This window comes from Manduca sexta, chromosome 19, assembly GCF_014839805.1.
Source record: "Manduca sexta isolate Smith_Timp_Sample1 chromosome 19, JHU_Msex_v1.0, whole genome shotgun sequence".
In the NCBI taxonomy this organism is placed as follows: domain Eukaryota; kingdom Metazoa; phylum Arthropoda; class Insecta; order Lepidoptera; family Sphingidae; genus Manduca; species Manduca sexta.
The window spans coordinates 4,350,501-4,377,673 of record NC_051133.1 but is presented as its reverse complement, the minus strand read 5'-3'; the positions used below and the strand labels follow the sequence as shown (position 1 = coordinate 4,377,673).

Genomic DNA, 27,173 nt, shown 5'->3' with positions numbered 1-27,173 from the left:
AAAATTAACTCTTCAAAAAGGAAGGAAGCAAATAAGCCTATTAAATTGACAAATCCTTCCATACCGCCAGAAGGTACGCAAAAAATGATTCAATTAATCAAACAGTCACACCCGTGACTTGAACATCTTCCGACACGATTCAAAGTCATTATTAGTCTTCCCTAGTAACGAGTCATCGAAGGGCGTATTTCAATTTAGTCTAATGCAAATTTAATACGCTCCTTGCGACCCCCGAAGGGTCCCAAATCGAGTTTCTTTGTTTTTCTCAACATGCTTCTCGGTAGCTAAGAAAAGTACGGTGATTTCACTCTAGCTCAATTATTCGTTAGGGTAGTAGTGTTAAACTGTAAGCTATTAATCTTGATTAATTAAAGTTTTTATTTGGGGTGTTTTGTTTTTTCAATTGAATACGAGTCTCCTTGGGCTAATTTGAATTTCGAATAGCAGAGTAGGCTCGTATTGATATTAATGTTTTTTTTTTATATTGGCTGCTTGTGTTGTGCTTTATAATTCAGTAAAGTAGATGTATGCACTTTTGTGAATAAAATTAAGAATAATCTTATCACTATAATTAAAAAAAGAACGCTTCAATATAGCACTCGTCTTTTTCCGACTATAGAATTAAAGCACCTAACGATAGGTAAAATAAATTATTGAGGTAAAGAAAAATTTGCGATCTGGAATGTTTTTCCGATAATGAAATTCTTGTCTCTGTAGGTACGTGATAGAATGAAGGGGGAACGTGTGGCCGTATTACTGGTGCCGTACCACACCTGCTTATTTTTTTAATTTTAACGGTTCCGGGTATAAAATTATTAAGCCTTTTTATGTAGTCCAGTCATTTTAAATCATGAACATCATGTTTTGATTGGATGATCTTTTAGTAAAATACAATTAAATCCAGTCTTAAAATTAATGGAATTAATTTTTTTGATATACAGCTTCATATATTTATTTGATTACAGAAATGTACACTTAATATAATAAATGTGAAAATATGCTTACTGTTACGCTTTCACGGTTAAAATTCTGAACTGATTGTTATGAAACTTGGCATAAGAGTACATGCAGTGCTCTTTATCAAAATGAATTTCTTACGACCAAAGCTGTGAGGAACACCTAGCATGATATATGCAAACATAGAACAATGTTGCTGATTATTACTATTTGCAACATATAAAATACTTTTTAGTGCAACTATCTATGCGGCCTTCGTACACTCTTCCTTCCGTTTACATCATCGATGGTAATTTCTGCCGCATCCTTAAAAACTTATGTCATAGCCCATAGGACACATTATGCTCATTACTATAAGTGTGTAGTATTTAATATTCTATACACATCAATGTATCCTGTCCGTTATTATTACGTCATAATACACGTGCATTCACTAGTCACGATTGTCGGCCATGATTTAGTAATGGGTATTTTGTTTGTAGTTTTTGGACTTTATATTGTTTGAATCTAGAATTCAGTTTAACTTTTTAACGTTACTAATTTATTATTTTCTTTGAAAAAATACTGGCACCTATTTTTTTTTGTTTTTTAGCAGCCAGTATTAATTTAACATTGAAGAAAGAACGAACGCGAGGTTCGAATTTCAAAAGGAACAAAATATTATAGAATTTTTATATGGGGTGATTTTATGAACCCCCTGGCTAGTCTTTTTGCTTCGTTTGATCCATAATGCGATGGTCACCCTTGTGAAAGTGTACACCCTTGTTTAAATTCTTATTTGAGTTCAGCTTAAATCTTTGTTTTTCAGCTAAGACAAATTGAACCTTGAAAACAATTCACTAGGGTTCCTTGCATGCGATAGTACCTTAGCACAGTATCCATAACTTTGTCTATATCTGCCGAAAAGAAGTGTTGTTCAAGTACTTTTATTTTTTATGTCTTGCATTAACATACTAAGTAAAAACACGTTTTATGCTCGAAGAAGTCAACGACGTAATTTCGGAATGAAATCCGAAAAAAAATCTTAATATTACCCATAACTCTTTTATCTTTATAGAAACTTTATAAAATCTTGATGAACAATACTTTACAATACTCGTGTAACTTCCCTTTACGAGTATTTGTTAAGTAAGTTTGCAGGAAACATTGTTTATACGGGGTTTATTGTATGGCCCAAGTATTCCGGAAACATTGAGGGAGGTACATTCTATAGGGGAGGTAGAATTAAATTTACCTTGCTATCCTTCTTAACACATTGAGTTAACTGGAAGTTACGTGTAATAAAAAAAAATATTCGAAATTTAAATCTGGTCTCGATAATTTTAGCAAAAATTTAAATTGACATATTATCAGGAGCGAATTATTTTTTTAATAAAATTATGAAAAGAACGTTCGAGAAATCGAACACATATTCAAAAATTCAAATAAATAAATGCCGCGCTCTCTATGGTCGTGTAACTGTCAAAACTCATACAGTTGACCTCGATTCATATGATTTTGACATAATTCCGGATTACCGCTTGATAACCGTCCGTACTTTTTACCATCAATTGAACATGATGCCTGTATTAAGCGGTCTTAAAGGTTAGTAGTTGACACAAATTTAAAAGTTAACTTAAAGAATGTAAAAGTTATGATTGTGTTACAACTTTCTTTATGTGTACTTATTAATTTATTTTATTTCTTACAAATCTATCTCATATATTGTAATACTATGGACAAGGAGGCACATGAATTTGACTCGTTGTATATTTGTTTGTTATTATATTTTTTACGGATTAAGGCATTTATCTTATGAGTGGAAAATCAGAGGAAACATTAGTTCGCTTTACGATAAATCGTACCAACGTATCGTATTGGAAAAACTAATTATATGGCATGACAAAAGAAAGCCACACTTAACGCTTATAAAACATGATAACATTCACTTTAAATGTTCCCATGCGGTGAGTCACTATAGATTACAAAACAATATCTTCTTAGAAGTGCTAATGCGAGACTCAGATAAGCCGTCTACCTGAAGGGTTAACCAACCCTCAACTGACTAAATAATTCATATTTATGTCAACAAAGCATTAGTAATGCTTTAAGGTTTAATTTTTAAAAATAGAAAGGGACTTTCGTGTTTGTATTGTTATGAATTGTCAAATTGCGTATTGTATAACATGGCTATCAATTGTGTGAAATATTTTTATATTAAAACCAAATAATGGCGTATTTTAGATAAAATAATGATGTTTTAGGATGACAATATGTCCTATCCCTTGACGTAGTGTTTGATTTTGTAAGCAATCTGATATTATTACCACGAAATAAATTAATATTGATGTTGTTGTTCTAGAAAAATGTTGTAGTCTCTGGTTATTATTACTTATTACTTTTTCTGATTGGTCAGAATGAAATTCTAAGATCATTTTAACAAGTCAGTTGAGAATTAAACTTATATCCTCTACAATATTCGACAGCATGTTGCCAACAGAAAAATCCTCATAAAATTCAAGACTAAGAATACTCGAAATCTTCAAAAATCTTTAGTTTGCATTCAGTTCGCGCTGGATGCGATGACAGTTGGCCATCTCATGAATCATAACATTTGAAACATGCATAATCGAGGGCAATGCATGGAATTCAAATAAGGATATAAACTGCCAAATAATTGGCTGAATTCTCCACATTGTACTGCCCGCAGTTTTCTCATCCGAGTGTGGAATGCTTAATATTTTTCTAGATTGCGATTCGAGGCACGGGCACGTGAGGTAAGAAATCTTTTGAGTGTTGAAGAATATAATATATTGTGTCTCTCTGGGTATGTCGGATTACTGTTTCACAGGACTGTGAGAGTGAAGGAACAGAGAGTACATCTGTGTATTGCGAACACACTCGTGTACTACAATATATCCTACGTTCCTGGCTGATCTCCGCTGTGATTGCCGTTTGACTAGGAGGAATTCATTAATTCTGCTTCACGATCCAGAACCTTATTACGGTGCCAGTAAATCGAAAATGTGATTTTGTAAACTGTTAGATCAGCGAAAATTATTCTTATGCTTTTTCTTTACTATAATATCTTGGTCTCAGTCTCTTTTATACAGGTCCGTGTTATACTAACCTACAATAATTTTACCATACTTTTAGGAATAACAAAATATTCACACGAGAACTTCTAAATATGTAATATTGAACGATATTACAAATATCTCGCGTGAGAACCCCGGGTATGTGCCGAACAACAAGACTTTTCCATTTTTCCCTCGGGATTTGGAGTATGATTCAAGGTTCCATAGAATACAAAGACTTCTGTGTGAGTGATGTCTTCAAGGATTTTAGTTTTATGTTCCCAATACTGTTGCTGTTTATCGAGGGCGTTGCAAAATCTGCAGAAACTAAATCAGTATAACCTTAGTTATTATTAAACTCATTGGTTTTCGTGTAAACAAACGTAGAAAACTCTGTTAAAGACATGATATGTATGGAATAATCTTACAAGATTTGGTCTTAATTTATTCCATAGAAACTAGAACACATTATTATAATATTTATTTGCGTAATAATATTGATGTGGATTGGACTTGTGTTAAATGAATTTTACTGTTGTAACCAAAGTTTGACGCGTTCTTCAAATTCATAGAACTCATTAGTTTATGAAAATTCCACGAATACATTGTAAGTTAAGTGAAAACGAGACAACATTAACATTAAAATAAGTTCTAGGTATTGTGGTTTTAAAATTAAAACAGGTCATATATATCCTAAAATATGGTAAAAAAACTAACAATAGACAGTTGTTACAAATTTTATCAGTTCCAATTGGTGTAATGGTTGAATGCAAAGAACATTTTAGGTTATGCATTTTATTATTGGACCTATTCTTATTGGACCTATCCTATTACATAATAAAAAAATAAAAAGAGGTTTTAGACTCTTTAGATATTAATGTAATGTGCGTTAATATCTAAAGGTAACGTCAGGTGCCAAACAAACATTCATCACGTCTTTATCTTCGAAGGGGTATGCAGAAGTAGAACTAGGGCACCCAACCAGGATACTCCAGGAAAGTTAAAAACGGAAAAAAATACCACAAATAGTTGAGTTATTCATATAGTTTGGAGAATTAAAGCAAAACAAAACAATTTAGACGGAACCTTTAACCCCGAATATAAAGTGCTAAACACCAAGCGTAATAAAAGATCGGAGTGTATTTTCAAGTTTCGTTTCGTCAAAGAAAGTGTTATAACAGAGTTTACGAGTGTAGACGCGAATTATGCTAATGACTTGTTTATGGCTCGAAGGGTTGCAAATAAACACGGACACTTTGAAAAACTTGGCGAAACCTAGGGCTGCCATCACTCAATTATTTTTGTATCTTTTTATACAAATTATAAAAAATATTAGTAATTAGTAAATATTAACACTATATTAAGTTCGAATCTATACATATTATAAAAAAAAGTCTCCAAAAGCTGTCTGTGATGTATGTGATCGATTTTCTATTGAACGTTTGTACAAAAATAAAGTGCATTTCTTGAGGAAGGATTACGTTAATAGTACATTACAATTTCCGGGCAAAGCCGCGGGCACAGCTAGTACTCGTACAGTTTTTATTGTAGTATAGACAATGGTACTTAGTTAATTTTCAATGGACATTGCGTTCTTCAATCGGATATTATAGCAATCTATCTTATTGAACCGGCTATTTCGGAAAGCGATTTATTGTCACTAGCTAGTATGCAATTTTGTAGATCGCTATATACTATAGGATACATCTAGTTAAGCTTGACCAGGAAAATAAAAAACCTGCTTTAGAGTCGCCATACTTGGTTTTTCATTTTGAAGTTGTCAGTATCATGATTTGATTTTATAAATGGTTTTCTCAGCAAGGGAATTTATCTAACTCTTTATGAGGAAATAAAAGATCTTGTACCAAAGTTGTCAGTACAAGAAATTAGTTCCATATTGTACTGTACACTGGGAGCGTGTAGTAGCCCTAAGCTAAGTGTTAGGTTTAAGTGGTGACGTCAGATGTCTCTTGCAAGTATAAGGTGATATTTGTTTTATATTTTAGAACCTTGTGGATAAATTCCTTGACCTAATAAACTAAGCAATATCATTATGCAGTCATTTGTGTGATGTAGAGTCGTCTTGACCTAGTAAGGTTTGAGATGCTTAACCAACGAGATCTTAGATTCAATACAAAAAATCTATCGTCCTGCTCGGCATAGGAATTTATGGTAGGTATATGTGGTAAAAGGGTAATCTCACCAAAATAAATAATTAAATAAGCTCGAAGAACCCTATAGCTGCCGATATGTTCCTGCCTTACCCATAGGGATATTAGCGGTATATTGATAATATTAAAACAATTGTTGTTTATAATACTACAAATTCAATATCATAATCATAATCATTATTTAGGTAAGGGGGAATATTTGTATTAAAATTTTAAATAATATTTTGATCTACAGTATTAAAACCGGCCGCCGTTCGTCATCTCCATAAATTTGTTCGGAAAAGACACGGAATATGCCTCCCTAAAGTCACATAATAACAGCTGCTTCACACCAATTACATTCAAAAGAAAGACGGCCATTTTGCGTTTAGGCTCATAGTTCGAAATTCAAAACATCGACGGGATTTTGAAACGTATTGTAAAAATAATAGCACAAAAGTATATTTTGAAAACAAGTTTATTGTTTCCGTTGGTGTTACGTTTGGCCGCTCTTATTATAACTAGCGACCTCTATCAACGAATGATTGTAAACAGTAGTTGTATTTTAACAGTACTTATCTTTTAAATACAAAGTTGGTACGTTGTTTATAGTCATTATACATAATTATTACTTGATACTATTTCGCAATTTTATTTTTACAGACCAATTTTGCATAAGTGAATAAAATTACTCACCGCTATTATCTATTACGTTTTCTTAATTGAATAAAGTGTATACGAAACTTGTTAAAATACGTGGAAGCCATATTTCGCAGAATAAACGAACGACCGCAGTAAAGAGTAATAGTTTAATAGCACTCATTCACGATTATAAAACTCAATTGTTTCTACAACATAATTTAGTTTGAAATTCTCGTGTAACAATGTTGCGCGTACACTTTGTATACAAACAAATCATTGTTGATAAAAACTCGCGAACTTTTTACAATGTAAGTAATAATACCGCATATTTAGTTCCCGCTATTGGACGCTAGAGATCGGTAGTTGTGTCCATAAACACGCGGCGAGCTTATGCGGGGGACAGGCGTCCGGGGGGCTAAGTTACGCGCCCCCACTGCCACTTCAACGAGTCAAACGCTACAGTCGGCAGTCGCAACGCAACCGCGCCAAGGAGAGGTCGTGTTACACCACGCGCCGGTTCACATCACGCTATAAATATTTAATACACAAACTGATCAAACGATAAATCAACATTAATGAGTGAAAAGTATCAAACTCAACCCTTCACGAGGACTCATATCAAACGATATACCACGGACTATTGTGCAGTGAAATGCTAGGAAGTTTTTCTTCAGCATACGAGTGTATCGCGGACTTTGTTTCGGAAATGGTGATATCGACCCACGGGGTGTGTTTATGAGACGTTTTGTAGTGAAATGAAAAATCTGTGATAATGTACGCTATTGCAGCTGTTTTTTGTGCGCTGCTCCAAGTCGGCTGGACTGTGATGCAAAATGGCTCGGACAAATGTGTCCGAGTTGCGGACCGAGGGTCCGAAGGCGGCGTCCTCTGCAGGATACGGACTCTTGAAGGAGAAGGTGGCAGTATATCTTCAGTGACATCCGACACCAGCCGCTTGACTGTGGAGTGCAACAATTTGCTTCTGTTTGAAAGTTCGTTACGGGCGCATTACTTTGCCCCGGTCCAGGGTCTCACTGACCTCTCAATCAACAACTGCAAGTTACTCGGTGTCCCGGATAACACATTTCAAGACTTGAAAAAACTAAAACGATTAAAGTTACGTTCCAAGAACTTCGAATGGAGTCCTACTAAGAACTTGGAGCTGTCTTTGAACGCATTCAATGGATTGTCGGAACTCCAGTCGTTGGATCTCGCTCAAAATAACATCAAATTCGTTCCTTCCGGTGTGTTCTGCGCGCTGGAAAATCTCAACACACTGAATTTAACACACAATAGAATAAAAACAGTCGGACAGATTGGATTTGGGCAAGGATGCGGCTCGAGCTTACATAGTCTAGACTTGAGCCATAACATGATTAAATCATTGCCTGAAGACTCTGAATTGCTCAAGTTAAGAAGTTTGCAGCATCTATATCTGCAGCATAATAATATCACGGACATATCAAGCGGAGCTTTCAATGGGCTTGTGTCAATGAGAGTTTTGAACATATCACACAATCACTTGCACACATTACCCGAGGGAATCTTCGCAAATGCAAGAGAACTACGAGAAATATATTTAAATGATAATACGCTTTACGAATTGGCTCGAGGCGTATTCCACCGTTTAGAGCAACTTATTGTGTTAGACCTGTCGAGCAACCAACTTACGAGCAACCATATTGACGATGGCACGTTTTTGGGATTGATACGGCTGATCGTATTGAACCTTTCAAACAACGCTTTGACGAGGATCGACGGAAAAACATTCAAGGACTTATTCTTTCTGCAAATATTGAACTTGAAGAATAACTCGATCGGATATATTGAAGATAATGCATTCTTGCCGCTTTATAATTTGCATACTTTGAACTTGGCCGAGAATCGTCTTCACACAATAGACGAAAATTTATTTAACGGTTTATTTGTTTTAAGTAAATTGACGCTCAATAATAATTTATTAGTAAATATAGATAGCAAAGCGTTCAAGAATTGTTCCGATTTAAAAGAGTTGGATCTGAGCTCCAATCAGTTAATGGAAGTTCCCGACGCTCTTTGGGAACTTTCGTTTCTGAAAACACTTGATTTGGGTGAGAATCAAATATCCGACTTTAGAAATGGTTCTTTCAAGAACTTGAACCAATTAACTGGATTAAGACTGATTGACAACCAAATTGGGAACTTGAGCGTCGGAATGTTTTGGGACTTGCCCAGCTTACAAGTACTCAACATCGCCAAGAACAAGATCCAGTCAATCGAACGAGAGACTTTCAAGCGGAACGGACAACTGGAAGCCATCAGACTCGACGGAAACTTTCTGTCGGACATTAACGGTGTCTTCTCGACGCTCGCTAGTCTCCTGTGGCTCAACTTATCGGAAAATCATCTAGTGTGGTTCGATTACGCGTTCGTGCCTACGAAACTTAAGTGGTTGGACATTCACGGTAACTTTATCGAACACTTAGGAAATTACTACAAGTTACAAGATGAAATTCATATAAAGACATTAGACGTTAGCCATAACCGTATCACCGAGATATCGGCGATGGCGATACCTAATAGTGTAGAACTGTTGTTTATAAATAATAACTTTTTAAATAGTATCCATGTGAATACGTTTTTCGATAAAAAGAACTTAACGCGTGTGGACATGTATGCAAATGAAATTGTACATTTGGAATTGAATAGTTTGCGTTTATCAACAGTGTCGGGAAATAGGACTCTGCCGGAATTCTATATAGGTGGTAATCCATTTCAATGTGACTGTACAATGGAGTGGTTGCCCATTATAAACAATATGACCGCGATGAGACAATACCCGCGAGTGATGGACTTAGAAAACGTTTTGTGTAAGATGACAAACACCCGTAGCGGTACTCATGTGCCCCTAACTAACCTTAAGACGTCAGACTTTCTTTGTAAGTATGAGACACATTGTTTTGCGATATGTCACTGTTGCGACTACGATGCATGTGACTGTGAAATGACTTGCCCGCAAAATTGCACTTGTTACCACGACCCATTGTGGAACACAAACGTCGTCGACTGTTCCGGACAATCGTCCGTTGAAATACCACATAAAATACCGATGGACGCGACCGAAGTATTTTTAGATGGCAACAACATCCGAGAGCTACAAAACCATGTTTTCATTGGTAGACAAAAGATGAGATCGTTGTATGTAAACAACAGCAACGTGGATAGCATACAAAATAGGACATTCGCCGGATTGAATTCGCTGCAAATACTTCATCTGGGAAACAACAAACTGAAAGAGTTGAAAGGATACGAGTTCCATCAGCTGAGTAATTTGAAAGAGCTGTTTTTACAAAACAACCTTATCAGCCATATCGCCAACATATCATTCTTATCTCTTAGATCTTTAGAAACATTACGCCTGGATGGCAACAGACTGGTCGATTTTGAAGTATGGAGTTTCAATAGTAACCCCCAATTTGAAAGCTTTGTCTCTCGGCAATAATTTATGGTCTTGTAAATGTCGCTACCTGCAAGAATTAACGGCGTATTTGGCCGAGAATGCGCAAAAAATAATCGACATCACCGATGTATGGTGTTGGAACGGAGACGCGAAACCGCCACAGAAAAAAGAACTCAACTTAAACGGCACTGCCTGCAGCGATTATTATGCCGATAATTCAGTCATCGGAAACATGTTGGTGTCGAACTATGTTCCCATGATGGTCTCCACTCTCACCGGTTTTATGTTAATTTTATTGGCGCTCATCGTACTATTTCTTTTTAGAGACACGCTCAGACTATGGTTGTACACGACTTGTGGCATAAGAGTATTTTCATTTGCGGGAAGCTTCGAGGAGAGCCAAAAACTATACGACGCCTACGTTTGTTACAGCCCTAAAGATGAAGAATCGATCGTGCAATCGTTAGTAAACGAGTTCGAAAATGGAACTCAATCGTACAATCTTTGCCTTCATTACCGCGATGTTGCGCATCATGGCGCTCAATACTTACCATGCGCGCCGCCTGTCGTCGAGACCGCCGAGGCATCCAAGCGAATAATCATCGTACTAACGAGAAATTTCATGCAAACAGAATGGTCCCGATACGAAATCCGACAACGATTGCACGAGGCGCTCAAAGGCTGTATTTATAAGTTAGTTTTAATAGAAGAGAGTTCTGTGGTGGAGGACGCGATGTGCGATCCCGATTTGAGACCATACCTAAAGACGGGATCGAGATTGAGGTGGGGCGAGAAGCGGTTTTGGGAGCGCCTCAGGTATATGATGCCGGAATTATCGGGACATAGCCATAAGGCGCGATCTCATAGTTATAGAAAAAGTATCAACACATACACGTTAGACTCCTCCGTGCCTAATGGAGCGAACGTGGCGCCGTTTCCTGACAAATCGCCGGTGCTAGGAAGCGCTGTTCAGGGCGTCAGCGCTCCGCCAGAGTACACCACCGAGGTCCGGCAGTCGCCGTCCGTGGTGAGACAGACGCAGGGCGTGATGTACGGGCCGGACGGCCGGCCGATATCAGACCACATCTACTCGTCGATAGATTCCGATTACTCGTCGTTGGAGCACGGCATGGCGCCGGGCAGGCGGCGCGACATGCGCCAGTGGCCCACACCGCCCCCCGTCGTCGACGCTACCAACGCCGTACAAGGCTACCTAGTCTAGGGGTGTAAATGTAATCCCAACTTCCAGTCAAATTGTAAATAGCATAGTTTATTAGAAATGCTGTAAATATTGTAATTATTAGTTAGTAAGTGCTATACCAAATCTATGTAATTGAATTATTATTGCCTGTTCGTTATCCTGTGTATAGAACGATAAAAATTTAAAGACTGCTGTAGCATATTATTGTAAATAGAAAAAAAAACAAGTGATCATACTATATTATTACTAGTACAATATGGCGTTATTTATACAAATAAAATAAATTGAAGATTTATAATACAGTGCTTTATTTGAAAATACCTTACACAACACAATACATATGACACAAACACAAAAATAATAAAGTATTTCAAGACAATGCAAATAAAGTTAATAATTGAACAGTAAGAGACAAACGAAATCATTCATAATGACATTAATTTAAAAGCTTAAACATATTTTAATCATGAGAGTGCAAAAGCAAATACTATTTACATATTTATGAAACCCGTTTGGTTTAAAGTAAGCTGTGACATAAATGTAGCGTTATTGGCCTGAAATAGAGTGCATTTCGTAATGTAGAGACAAGAGTATGGTGCTTCCTGCGCCACTGATATTAATAATTGCATAAATGATATCAGGTTTGTTTGTGAGAGGACTAAAGAGTTTTACGCATAATTTGAGTTTGTTGTTTATTCTCGTGGCTTTAACCATAGTGAAATAATTATGCGAACATTGTGATATATACCTCTATAGTTTAATTATAATTATAATTCGTGTTTAATTATACTGGATAATATAATAACCGAAATAACAATAGAAACTGGTATTCGACTGCTTACATAACCGATCTGAACAAGTCTAAAAGGCTGACTTTACCAACAAATGACGTAACATTTTTATTCTTAACAACAATTACTGTCTTTGTTATAAGTATTTGCTTTTTTTACTCAGAATTATATGAAGTAAAAGTAAATACACGAATATAATATGAAGGCAGGTAAAATAACACAACACACTCATATAGGTTGACAGTAGCCTTTATAATAAATTGAACTATCTGAATAAAAATAGTTTTTATATCGTAGTATATTGCTAGCGCAATAAAATAAAGTAAAGCGGCGATAGCCTAGTTGGGTGTGGAACGGTATGCCGAGACGAATGTCCGCAGGTTCAAATCCCAAGGGCATACCACACCTCTATTTTAGTATAAAAATTATGTGTGTGTTCTTTGCGAATTATCGCTTGCTTTAACGGTGAAGGAAAACATCGTGAGGAAACCTACATACTTGCGAAGTTCTCTATAGGAATTTTGAGATTAGATTTACATCATCAGCTATGGAAGATAGCCATACTATTAGTTTATTTTTTTTTCAAATAATATACTACCGCTACAGTGCGGTACAGTATAGTCAACCACAAAAAAAGTAAAACAAATTCAACATTTCAAATTGCCTTTAAACTGTTGTGTCCTTTCAAAATTTGTTTTTTATTAAAATAAACATGATAGGATTTAGAATATTTTAGATACACAAAAAAACGATTGAAGTTAATTTTTAGAAGAGTTTTGAATTTTTGAATTTGTTTAGCTACTTTTGTGGTTGACTGTACATTTACATCATAAGGTATAGAAGCATTTTATTAGTATTCTTGTGACCGGAGTTTGATTACCACTACGCATTGTTTGGGATTTAACGTATGACAATCGAATACAGGTGAGCAGAATTAAGATTTCTGCCCATTGTATTTTAGTTTTAAAAATGGCACGCGTCCCGCATTACTAAAACGGGAATTCTTTGAATTAAATGTCTAAATAACATGCTTAAGCTCTACTTCGATATTTTTGTAGACTTAACAATCTTTATAAATCGTAAAACTAAGTGTTAAATCTCTTTTTAGTCTTTTGTGTATCGCATGGCGATATTTTTATGTTACTGAAATAGTTATATCAATACAGTATGTCGAATGATCAGGATAAGTTTCAAACAAGAAAAAAAGGGGTAATAAATTAAACTATTTGTGCAGGACGATTAAAACATTCAGCAAAAATTAAAAATGCAGGGTGACCGATATACGCAGGCGAAGAAAACAAGAGAGAGGGAAATGTCTTCCGTCTCGATCACACACACAAGAAGAGAGAGGACAACATCTTCCGTCTCGACCACACACACACGGAGCGAGAGAGAAACATCTTCCGTCTCGCTCACACACGCCGCCTACGTGAAGGCGCCGCCCGCGCGCTCTGATTGGCCGAGCCGCGCCCACGCATGCAGCGCTCCGACTCCGAGGTGCGGGACTCAAGAGCTCGATATAAATGAGCGAATTCACCCCGACCAGCGCAGTTAGTTCGAGATCGCCGACAAGACAACAAGTTCAGAAAAGGAAAAGGAAAACTCAAGAAGTGAAGAATTCAAGATAGTGAAGAATTCAAAATAGTGTGAACGCCGCCGCGTTATTCGAGTTTTACCTGTAAACTTGGGTGATTGAATAAAGCTTTGATTTTTAATCTAATCACTGGAGCCGGATTATCGTGATTAGAATGCCAGTGACTAGATCAGTAGGTCGCCAGGCCGCTTCGGCAGTCGCGACTGGTACGCCGGCTACGACGACCGACACTACCAGCGCAACGGGGACAACGACGGAGGCCACGCAGACGTCCGTGACTGAAATCACGGAAGGATCATCGCAGCCGACCGTCGCCGGTGTCGCCGTGGAGGAGCAGCAAGCCGCCACAGCGAAGCCCCCGCAACCGCCGACCGGAAGCAAGCCAGCTTCCACAACGAAGCGATCTTCCAAAGCTCATCGTGTCGCCCAAGCCAAGACTGAACTCGCCCGGCTGAGATTGGAGCTCGCCGCCGCAAAGCTGGCTGAAATTGAAGCCGCCGACAGCGACGAAGACGACGTCGACTCTGTCATCAGCGTTGCGGAGGCCGAGCAATCTCGGCGTGTCGACAGTTGGCTTAGAGAGAGCCAACACCAACTGCCGCCTGAAGAGAACGTGCCAGCGACCGCAGCCGTGTCCTGGCGCGCCTCGGCGCCTGCACCGGCGGGAGTCACTGCCGCACACCCGCCGTCTCAGCGCCCCGGAGCTACGCAGCCGTTGCCGGCGACCGCCGCCGTGTCCCGGCAACCCGCCACCGCTGCGCCAGCCTTCGTGCCAGCGACCGCCGCCGCGTCCTGGCAGCCAGCCGCCGCTGCGCAAGCCTTCGAGCCAGTGACCGCCGCCGCGCCCTGGCAACAGTTGCAGCCAACGATCGCTGCCGCACCGTGGCAGCCTCGCAACTACTTCGCACAGCCGCCGCCAGTGATCGCCGCCTGGCACAACAGCAAGGAGGTGTCGCCACAGTTTCCTGCCAACACCGACATCTCGAAACCGAACGTGAGTTGCGTGAAGGAGCCCGCTGTCAACTCAGCGAGCACTCAACAAGGAGCAGTGAAAACGGAGCTGCAGGAGTTAGCTTCGGCGATTACGCAGGCAGTGCAGGCCGCAAATTATAAGCAACCACTGAGGTATGTCGAGTTACCCATATTTAATGGTGCACATCAAGAGTGGTTAACCTTTCGTGCCGCGTATTGTGAGACGTCCCATCACTTCACGGAGGTCGAGAATATGTCCCGACTACGCCGCAGCCTCCGTGGGATAGCGAAGGACGCAGTGCAAGGCCTATTGATCACGAACGCAGACCCGGCCGGGGTCATGAAGACACTAGAGACTCGCTTCGGTCGACCCGAGTCCATTGCCATGGCGGAGATGGACAGATTGCGCGCGCTGCCGAGACTCACCGAGTCACCGCGCGACTTATGCACCTTCGCCACTAGAATACAGAATATCGTCGGGACTTTACAAGCGCTCAATTGCACCTTTTATATGTACAATCCAGAGTTGACTAAAGGTTTAACAGAAAAACTCACGCCTACGCTCAAGAGGCAATGGTACGAGTACGCCGCATCGCAACTAGCCGGACTACCGGACCTCGTGAAGTTCAACAACTTCGTGATGCGGGAGGCCGAATTCTGCAGTCCGTTCGCCGCCGCCGAGACGATCGTCGACCGCACTCCGAGCAAGAACAGTGACGGAATGCAACGACGACAACAGCGGGTACACGCCGCTACCGAAAGAACGGACGAAGCAATGTGCAGTCTGTGTGCGCGACAGGGCCACACAATCGCCGACTGCACGAGATTCGCCAACGCCGACGTCAACACTAGATGGGATGAAGCAAAGAAGCGCAACCTGTGCTTCCGATGCCTGAGACGTCGGAACAAGCAGCACAGGTGCAAATCGAAGCAATGTGATATCGACGGGTGCGAGCGCTATCATCATCGCATGCTTCACTCGACACACAAGCCTGTCGAGTCGAAAAGTGAAAAGCAGCACAACAACGAGCAAGTCAACTCCGCGTGGGTGCCGCGAGTGTCCTTCCTCAAAATAGCTCCCGTACGCATCTTCGGCCCGAGAAAAGCAGTCGACACCTTTGCGCTCCTCGACGACGGATCCACAGTCTCCCTGGTAGACGACGACCTCGCGAAGAGCATCGGGATCGACGGACCGGAGGAGCCGCTGCACATATGCACGTACGACGGGACGACCAGGAACAACGCCGGATCACGCCGAGTGTCGTTCAAAATCAGAGGACAAGGTGAGAACCTCCGCACCCAACAGATCGACGCACACACCGTGAACGACTTGAAGCTCGCCACACAGAAAATATCCCGAGAAGCTGTTCGAGACTGCCGACACCTGGACGAATTCGTCGCGCATCTCGACCCTCGGGAAGTTCGCCCTCGCATCCTCATCGGGCAAGACAATTGGCATCTGCTGTTGGCAACAAGAACCAAGAAGGGTAAGAGAAACCAACCCGTAGCATCATTAACCCCGTTGGGTTGGGTAGTGCATGGCAGCCGTTCAAGAGCCCTCGAACATCGGGTGAATTTCATCAATTACACCGCAGCCGCAGATGAACACATACAGAAGTTGGTTGAAGAATACATCACAACGGACAACATGTACATTCAACCCAAGAGGCCACAGAACACCATGGAAGAGAAGGCGTTGAAAATATTGGAAGAAAACACAACGCGAATGCCCGATGGAAGATACCAGACCGGCCTACTGTGGAAGTCTGAAGAGGTCAACATGCCGTGCAACTACCAGAACACATCGAAGCGATTGCACAACGTTGAGCGCAAACTCGACAAGGACCCGCAGCTTAGATGCAGATACTCGGAGCAGATGGAGGCGCTAATTCGCAAGGGATATGCAGAGCCAGCAGTCCCGACGACGTCGATGAAGAAGTGGTACCTCCCGCACTTCGCGGTGATCAACGCGAAGAAACCCGACAAGCTGCGGAGTGGTCCACGACGCGGCTGCAAAGACCAGAGGTGTGTCTTTAAATGACTATTTATACACAGGTCCTGACTTATTGCAGCCGCTTCCCGGGATACTTATGCGTTTCCGGGAACACCCGTTCGCGATCACAGCGGACATTTCGGAGATGTTTCTCCAAATACAACTCCGAGAAGAGGACCGGGACGCCTTGCGCTATCTCTGGCGAGGCACCCGACGAGACGACAAGCCTCCGCAAGAATACAGAATGAAGACGCTCATCTTTGGTGCTTCGAGTTCGCCCTCAACGGCGATATTCGTAATGAACCTCAACGCCGAGAGGTTCAAAGAAGAGTGTCCGGAGGCGGTCGCAGCCATAAGAAGCAAACACTATATGGACGACTACATAGACAGCTTCGAGACATTAGAAAAGGCTACGGAAATCGCCAAGCAAGTCCGAAGAATCCACAGCGAAGCCCACTTCGAACTCAAGAAATGGGCTTCGAACTCGCCCGAACTATTGAAGGCCCTGGGCGAGAAGTCAAGCAGCGAAACAGTCAACATTCAAGACAAGCACGAGAGAGTCCTCGGGTTAATCTGGCGTCCAAAAGAAGATCAACTGGCCTTCGATCTACGCCTCGTCGACGTCCCGCCGAGCCTGCTGCAAGACGAAGTTCCCACGAAACGTCAAGCCTTAAAGATTGTTATGTCAGTTTTTGATCCCTTAGGACTTCTCTCTCCGCTGACAATCAAGCCGAAGCAGCTGCTGCAGGAAGTCTGGAGACGCGGAACGCCGTGGGACGACCGACTCGACGCAGACATAGCCGCCAGTTGGAGCAGATGGCTGACACAATTGAAGGCTGCCAGCAACATCGCAGTGCCGCGGTGTTACCTGAGCTACAGCACCGCATCTCGCCTCGAGCTTCACGTCTTCACAGACGCCAGTGAATCGGCGTATGCAGCGGTCCTGTACTGGCGCACCGTGGACAGCGACGGGACAACTGCGGTGACACTACTCACTGCGAAGGCGAAAGTGGCACCACTCAAGCTGCTTTCGATCCCGCGAATGGAGCTGCAAGCCGCGGTTCTCGGGACACGGATGGCGATGGCAGTGAAAATGAACACCAACGCAAGCCGGACTCGACCACGTTCTGGACGGACAGCCGAACGACTCTGTGCTGGATCCGCACGGGTGCTCGAGCCTTCAAGCCATACGTCGCGCACCGCATCGCAGCCATTGAAGAGGGCAGCAGAGTTCCGGAGTGGAGATGGGTGCCTACGAAGTGGAACGTGGCCGACGACGCAACACGCGGCACGCCAGCAGACTTCGGCGCCGAGCATCGTTGGTTCCACGGTCCTGATTTCCTGCGCGAAAAAACCCGAAGCCTGGCCAATAGAAAGGACCCTCAGCCCGCACACACTACGGGCGAGGAAAGGAGCCACGCCGTATTCGCCATCGCTCAAAAAACAACACTTGAGCGAGGCCATACCGGACGTGCAACGCTTCTCATCGTGGCTACGTTATCTGCGAGCGACAGCAAGAATTCTACAAGCCATCCAGATACTACGCCAGCGGACGCAGAGAATACACTACAAAAGAACGAAGAAACGTCCCAGCCAAGATCCGGATTGGAAAAACAACAAGGCGAGCGACGCAAAGCAACCCAAACCCGCTGTGAGCAAGAGGAGCGACTTCGTGATATTGCCCGCCGAGCTACAGCATCGCGCCGAGACGATAATCATAAGAGCGTCGCAAGAAGAAGCCTTCGAAGCCGAGTTGCGTGCACTAACAAACGGCACGCAACTACCCCGAGACAGCCGGCTCTATCCCCTCAGCACTCACATATCTGAGGGGATCATAAGGCTCAAGAGTCGAATCACCGCCGCCATCGGAGTCTCAGAGAATATGAAGAATCCGCCGATAGTGGACGGCGGACACCTCGCAACTGAGCTGTGGATAAAACACATTCACGAGCTATTGCATCACGCCGGCACCGAAAGTACGGTAAATCAATGCCGACAATACCGTTGGGTTATACGACTGCGACCCACGGTGAAAGAAATCATCTCAAGATGCCTGAAGTGCCGAATGAAGAGGATCAACCCGCCGCAGCCGATCACCGGAGACCTGCCGCCCTGCAGATTGGCACACCACCAGAGACCGTTCACTTACACCGGTCTCGACTACTTCGGCCCGCTCACAATAACCGTCGGCAGGGCGCACCAGAAGCGATACGTGGCGCTCTTCACGTGCCTCACCGTTCGAGCTGTGCATTTGGAGATCGTGCATTCTCTGAGCACGGACTCCGCCATCATGGCATTGAGACGAATGATCGCACGCCGCGGATGCCCCGCGGAAATATGGAGTGACAACGCGACGAACTTCCACGGCGCAGAGAAGGAGCTGCGACACATGCTGCAGGACGGCGCGGAACGAGAGGCGTCAAGAAGAGCCATACGGTGGCGCTTCATCCCTCCAGGAGCGCCATTCATGGGAGGCGCCTGGGAGAGACTTGTGCGATCCGTAAAGACTGCACTCACCGTGGTCTTACGAGAAAAGCACCCGAGAGAAGAAACACTCAGCACACTGCTCGCCGAGGTCGAGAACACCGTGAACAGTCGCCCGCTGACACACGTCTCGGTCAGCCCTGAAGACCCGGAAGCTCTGACACCCAACCACTTCTTGTTGGGCTGCCAGGGACCGATCGCCACACCGGGATTCTCCGAGGACTACAGCTACGGGTCAAACATCAATCTACGCGCAGCGCAACAGTTAGCCAACGAATTCTGGGCGCGATGGCTAAGAGAATATTTACCGGAGCTGCAAAACCGGCGGGAGCCGCATGGAAGAGGACCGACGCTTCACACAGGCGACCTGGTGCGGATCGTCGACGGCAACTTACCGAGGAACGCGTGGGTACGAGGCAATATCATCGCGACTCACCCGGGACCGGACGGCATCGTGCGCACCGTGGACATCGCAACGAGAGGCGGAGTCCTACGAAGACCGACGAAAAAGGTCATAGTAATCCTGCCGGCCTGCGAAACAGCGACCTGCACCCGTCAAGGAGATGTATCGCCCCCAGCAGGCGATACACGGCGGGAGGATGTGCAGGACGATTAAAACATTCAGCAAAAATTAAAAATGCAGGGTGACCGATATACGCAGGCGAAGAAAACAAGAGAGAGGGAAATGTCTTCCGTCTCGATCACACACACAAGAAGAGAGAGGACAACATCTTCCGTCTCGACCACACACACACGGAGCGAGAGAGAAACATCTTCCGTCTCGCTCACACACGCCGCCTACGTGAAGGCGCCGCCCGCGCGCTCTGATTGGCCGAGCCGCGCCCACGCATGCAGCGCTCCGACTCCGAGGTGCGGGACTCAAGAGCTCGATATAAATGAGCGAATTCACCCCGACCAGCGCAGTTAGTTCGAGATCGCCGACAAGACAACAAGTTCAGAAAAGGAAAAGGAAAACTCAAGAAGTGAAGAATTCAAGATAGTGAAGAATTCAAGATAGTGTGAACGCCGCCGCGTTATTCGAGTTTTACCTGTAAACTTGGGTGATTGAATAAAGCTTTGATTTTTAATCTAATCACTGGTTTCTTTTTCACGCAATCCAGCGCACTAATGTTAGACACCTCGGTGCCTAACACTATTATAATTATCTCCCGTCGTTTCGAAGATTGCAGCAAAGGCTGCAAAATAGTTTTATTTTAATCTATACATTCGCGTAAACAAAAGAAATCATTAATAAAAACAGACATAGATTTATTTTACTTACTGTTTGCAAAGTAAGTTAATTCTATATGCTACTGCAATGCCAAAGAATTCATCTCTAAAACATTCATAACAAGCATTATGTCGCGAAAATAGCTAGGTTAGGCAATAAACAAAAAGTCGTACATATTAATACCTCGACATTTATTGAATATGTTTTGGCACAAGAGTCAAATCTAATGTCCAATAGATAAAGTGCATTACTGAAACAACGTATAAAGTTTGAACTACATTCCTTAGATGGTAGAATACAACCATTATTTACTATAATCGGAAACTCACTTTGGCTTTTGGCCAGTGCTACTTGTATCTAATGCAGTTCCTGTCTCCTTAAGGATTTATATTATTCGTAAAAACTTTTACATTATGTAATCTATTGTGAACTGTTTTGTGAAATAAATTACCATTCAAAATTAGGTTGTTAACTTTGTTTTTGGCAGTTTAATAATAATATTAGCAATGTATTATATACTGTCCCACTGTAGGGCACGGGCCTACTACTACTCAGAGGGATTAGGCCTTAGTCCACCACGCTGGTCTAGTGCGGATTGGTAGACTTCAAATACGCTTAAAATTCTTATCGAGAACTTCACAGGTATGCAGGTCTTCTCACGGTGTTTTCCTTCACCGTTAAAGCAAGTGATAATTCATAAAGAATACACACATGATTTTTTAGAAAAGTCACAGGTGTGTGTCCTTGGGATTTGAACTTGCGGACATTCGTGGGACAGTCCGTTCCACAACCAACTAGGCTATCGCCGCTTGGCATTGTACTACGTATCAATTGCAAAATCCACTTAACAATTGATGAGTCATTCTTTTACCGAAATTAGATTTCAATCGTATTGTAGTTAAAATGAATTACATAATACTACGCGAACAATGCATAAACTTATGTCATACTATCATTGGTATAGCTAGAGCTTAGTTAAATAAAAAAACTTATAAAGGTGATATTACAAAAAAGCGGATTCTGTTTCGTTTCATTTGATTATATAACTGCCATTAATAGGTCAAAATAAGTTAGCAAATAAACAAAATATTGTAGTTGTGTTACGATACTAGTAGTGATGAGGTATCTGGTTTGATCCTCGGGTCGGGCATAGTGATATTGGGTTTTCTATTTTTTATCAGCCTGGAGTCTGGAATTTGTGCTTGATATGGCCATTGACATGCCTATCACATCATGGGACGGAATACTCACGAAATGTAGGTGCACCAGTTGCATATCTGCCTACACCTTCATGGATAACACGCGTGAGTATGTGTGTGTATTGTAAAAGTGAAATCACAGAGGTCAGCGACCCGTAAGTTTCCGCACACAGTCAATGCTGTCTTTACGTTGATTATCCCAATTACTTCTCATTGTACAGAGGAATACTAACTTCAATTAGAATAATTGCTAGGAATACTTGCGTTGCGTCTTCTATGCCCACTCCAGAAGACATATAAGCTAATGCTTATAATCATTTGTCATTGTCTTACCTTGATCCCATTGGATTCTGACTATCAGGTTCATAGGATGCAGTTTATTAGTTACAGATTTGATAGACACGGAAAAGTGAACTTACTGCATCTGATGGTAAGTGGAGCAGTGTCAAGATAGAGCGTCTTCTGATCAGAGATGGTTATCTATTAGCAGGCAATAATTATGCCGGCCCGTCCGGTCGCGACATACTTACGTATGATATTAAATTTGATACGAAATATTACTCGCGTTGGATTTGAACCTAAAACTTCAACCAAACATACATGATGTCATCAAAAGATTACTGTTAAAGATGAACTGTCCTTTATATTTACCGTTCAGTTGAACCTGTTCATACAAAGCCGTAGAGAAAAATATAAATGTTCCATTTACGAATTCGGAACAACACAATTGACAATCAAAACTGACGATTTGCCGATAATATCAAAATAATTGACACTTAAAAATACTATATTCCACTCTCTTATCCAGGTCAACACATTTCTAATATTCTGTTAATTTATGCATAAAATTTTGTAAATATGGCACTTACTTCGATACGTACCGTTAGAATAATGCTATCGATTCCGATAGTGTCATTGACTTAGCACGTGATTCTTGCAAGTTTATGATCCTAAAGCAATTTCTTAGAAATTAACTAGTCTGCTTGACGATGAATACTTTTAAACAAATTCTTTACAATTTGATTTTAGTAATCTATGGAGAATAATATTATTGAAATCAAATTGGAAAGTTATTTGTACAAGCCAATTTTTTAAGAAGGGTCTAGACCCTACCTTGTCTACTATTGTGGATCTTCATGCATTCCACACATTTATCAGATGACCTATTTACTCACTCCCCTCTTCCATATATGTAAGTAATTAAGCATTTCTATTCAATTCAAATTCAGTTTATAAAGATAGCCTCATCATTCATGTGGTGCGGTAATTAGGTCGGGGGAACATGAATGAACTAGTATATCAACATTTCTTCAGGGTTCATAGATTTGTTCATCATATTTTTGAACGTTAGGGCTAAAAATCATCAACTACAGAATATCCATTGCAACAAAGGTCTCCCATAAAATTTTCTAGACCGACCTGTTAAAATAAAAATAAAATGTTTTATTCATCAGTCATCACGTCATCGCATCATTCAGGCGAACATAGTTGCACTTATGATAAGTCAAGGTACATGAGAATATTTAATTATTATTCATATAAAGACATATTATATTGGAAATAACACAAATGAAAGACTAGTAAGTAAACAAAAACGCCAGCTCTCACTACCAGGAAAGAAGAAATAAAAAAGATGTAGAAGCTTTACGCATCCAATAGCCTTCCATATCAGCTCGGTAATGATTTACCACCAAACATACAAAACAAACCAAAAATATCCGATCTGTCCACGTTGATTTATATCTAAATCATAGACAATGATTGTTTTTCACCGGTACAAAGACACCGGACGCGACATCCGTCACAGAACGTGATCGGAGTAACCCTTCGGCTTAGCTCAAACCGCTCCTGGAGTTGAATATTTAACACTTTATTAGCTCAGTATGTATGCCTTGACTTACAATTGGAACTGGAGAATTAGCGCCGGTAGTATATGGGTTTGCGGATGGTGTCAATCAGTTGTATGGTTTAATGTAGTTTTTAATCCCACGCTTTTTTATTTATAGGGATGATTAATCATTAGATATAATTTATTTGTAGTATAAAGTAAGATATAAACGTGTTAAAATTCCAGTTTAATGTATAAAGTTGTTATTTCGTCTCACTTTTAAATGTCTGGTTATAATTTATTTGATGAATAAATTTTATCTGACTTGAAAAAAATGCCCTTAATATCATAAACTATTGGAGATTAAAGGGATATAAAATCTTCTAGAAAAGACTAGGTCATATTTAAAGTATATAAATATTGTACCTACTCATGAATTGGGTCAACAATCTCTTGTTTCTAACCTAAATATTAATTAATCTAATGTGTTATATGTAATACTAACCAGTTTTGGAATATTGATATCCGTTAAATCAGCTACAAATTTATGAATGTTGATAATTTGAATATTAAAACAAAATTAAAACTAATAAAACCGTTACGGATTTAAAATTCAGGTCACATTCAAGTTATTAATTTAAATATTCGATTTTCAATATTTGAGTTCTAGACTCAATATTTGGATGACATATTAAAATGTAATTATTTTTAAAAGGTCTGTTCGCAATTGAAATTCGAATCTATTCCTTAATTATTTAACCATTGAGCAAAATGAACTTACTCATCGACTAATGTAAAATTAATACTTGCCAGTACCTTCATTAAAAAGTATTTAATAAAAATAACAGTATAAAATCCTCATCCCGTTTTTTTACTGCAAGCAACTTTATTACATAAACCCCGGTGTACAACTGTCGCTTTTTCGATAAATTTAATAAATTTCGACTTTGATTACCTAATTCGATTTTGGAACGTTCACTTTACCGCTAAACGATTAATAGTAAACTAATTATATAACTTAAAAAAAAAATCGTATTTGGAAGGTAACATGTGTTTTTTTGCTAAAGATTCTAGTATTTGTAACAAAATAATATAATCATAATTTTTTTTCACTATTTTATATTGTGAAAATATTACTTAGAATAAAAATAATTAAAACACTAAAATTTAACGATATTTTAAAATTTCATACTTAAAATTAAAGTGTAATGGAAATGAGGAATGGAATGAAGCTTTTGTATTAAGGCAAGCAAGCTGGCAATTACAAGTCTGTTAGCTATTATTAGCGTAAAATAAAGTTATCATCTATGATTACAATATAGACAATAAAGTCTCTAGGTATCCAAAAATATACATTGTAGCTTCTTGTATTTTTTAAACGATTAATCTATTCATTCGTACAGTTAGAATAAAAAACATTAATTATTAAAACACGTTCGATATTTGAATATTTTTGCGAATATTTGTTACATTGGCAGAATGTATTTTCAAAACTAATTAATCTAGATTGCCGTTTGAATTCCTGGCCAGATATGGAGTCATAAAACTGAAACCGAATTCAAGTGAAATGGTATTTTATTAGTTTTATTATATTTAAAAACATGCAATTGCCAATGTTTTTAAATAAAGTTTTCTAGAGGCCCGTTACAGATATCGTTTACGACCGCGGCGAACACATTATAAAAATACCAACGTGTGATTTTAAACTTTGTTTCTACAAACTTAAAGTTCATATTCCAACAGGATACATTTAGGTAAGTAACAGCTATTTTTGTACACCGCACATGTGCAATCAAACTACGATATTAATTGAATTTTTTATTTGATGCTCCATAAAAGAAAAATGCGCTTTTTATGCTGATAGAGTTGCTGATTGCAAATAACCATGAAAAATGCTGTCGGTGAGCAATTAGAATATAATTCGCAATAATTTACTCGGTTCACATTTGATTGATGCCGTATAGTTAAATAACATTCGATTTATTGGAGTAATTAAATTCATCAAAGCTGTCGGAAACCGTCTAAACAATTTAGAGTGATGATTCACTTAGCATTTACAGAAGTACCTGCCTATTAAGAACAAAAGTGTTTTCGTAAACAGATTCCTAGAAATAAAATTGCCTTCGCACCGATGATGGAAATAAAAAAGGTAGCATTACTCCGCACCACATTCGTTGAAATACGTGTTGCTGGTAAAATGACGTAAAAACTAATGGAATAAATTGTCTCCCTGATTACATCTATTAGTGTTGATATTTATACTTCAATCACCCAAAGTCCTTCGAAGCTGTTGCCTTAAAGTCCATTAGGTGTCGTAAACAAGTTCTTAATATTAGCACCACAAAGTCCAGTTCTGTTAGTTCCGCTAATGCTTATTTAGCAGATCATTAATATTCGCCATGACAGAGCAATTTCGTTTGTTTACAATAAATTACCAATGTTTGACCAACGTTGGACGAATTTGCTGGTTGGATGTGGAATGACAATTTGTTTGTTATGTCATTCTTTTTGTCTTTTTTACTGGCCTATAAATGCCCAAATGTTGGTCAAAGACCGGTTTGTGGGTCACCAGAATTTCTGTTGCCAGCAGGATGTACATGTAGTTCATTTATTTTTCTCCACTTTAGACAATTTCTATAATTAATGTGGTAAGCTTGTTATAATCTGGATACTCTGCATATTTCTGACGTATGCAAACATCATTTACATCATAATTTAGTAGTATTTAAACTTTTTTTATTACGTATCACGAGTGTAAAACATTTGCTTTTTTATTGGTGCATGAAAAAGTGACTCCACTGCTCCTGATAGTAAGTGGCGTGGGGTCCAATAGAATGTCGACTGACGAGAGATGATTACCCCTCGGCAGTCGACACAATTATGCCAGCCTGTTGGAACCGGATATACACAGGCTTATCCCGGAACGCGACACACACGTGGGTCACTATGGCGGGGTTTAATACCTTGTGTATGGTGGTTGCTATCAGGGCGGAAATGAAATATATCCTACCACCAATTTTGGCGGCACCACTTTTACTTCTTCGTTAAGTTTGTCAGTAAATAAGTCCCATATTTACCACAACAAGGCAAAATTTTATTTCCAATCTATGATAAGGTATTTGACAAAATAAATATAAACTTTAAGTAACAACCTGCATATTACGTTATTTCCTGGAATCCTAAACACACGCGACGAATCGTGAGAATGTTTGCTTTGAGTGAAATTTTCCAATATTTGTTGCTTCTCTGGGCATAATGAAGGACACTTCATTGACAGCCAGCTGCATATTATTTACCGACGCGAGTGGTCATATTCATTTAGTGACCAATTTAAAGTGTCATTCACTTGTGTGCTTTTGAAATGAGTGTTACTTACATGTGTGATAGGAAGATGCTGTGGTTGTAAACGGATCGACACGGTCGTTAGTTCTGGTGTATGTAGAAAATGGACTTGTGCTTTGCTGTTGTATTCATTATGGTTTTAAGTCGCAATCCTGAAATGTATTTTTTTTTATGATTTCGACTTAATTAAAGATCAAAAACGCATTATCCATGTATCTTGAATAATACGTATAACCGATTATGACCATCTTACTGTTTTTTTAATGCACTTCATTTTGAATCGTCAGTTTTGTG

At 40.3% G+C, this 27,173-nt stretch overlaps 2 protein-coding genes and 1 pseudogene across 2 annotated transcripts; all 3 read left to right on the top strand.

Moving 5' to 3' along the window:
• Positions 1–7,267: 7,267 nt before the first annotated feature.
• On the top strand, positions 7,268–11,701 carry LOC115446132 (toll-like receptor 7). The gene is given in 2 exon segments (XM_030172686.2): positions 7,268–10,247; positions 10,249–11,701. Coding segments are annotated over 2 exon segments (3,888 nt in total). The 5' UTR covers positions 7,268–7,577; the 3' UTR covers positions 11,467–11,701.
• Positions 11,702–13,984: 2,283 nt separating this feature from the next.
• On the top strand, positions 13,985–16,843 carry LOC119189833. The gene has a single exon (XM_037440495.1). The coding sequence runs from the start codon at positions 13,985–13,987 to the stop codon at positions 16,841–16,843; it is 2,859 nt and encodes a 952-aa protein (XP_037296392.1).
• On the top strand, positions 16,809–20,372 carry LOC119189815 (annotated as a pseudogene).
• Positions 20,373–27,173: the final 6,801 nt, after the last annotated feature.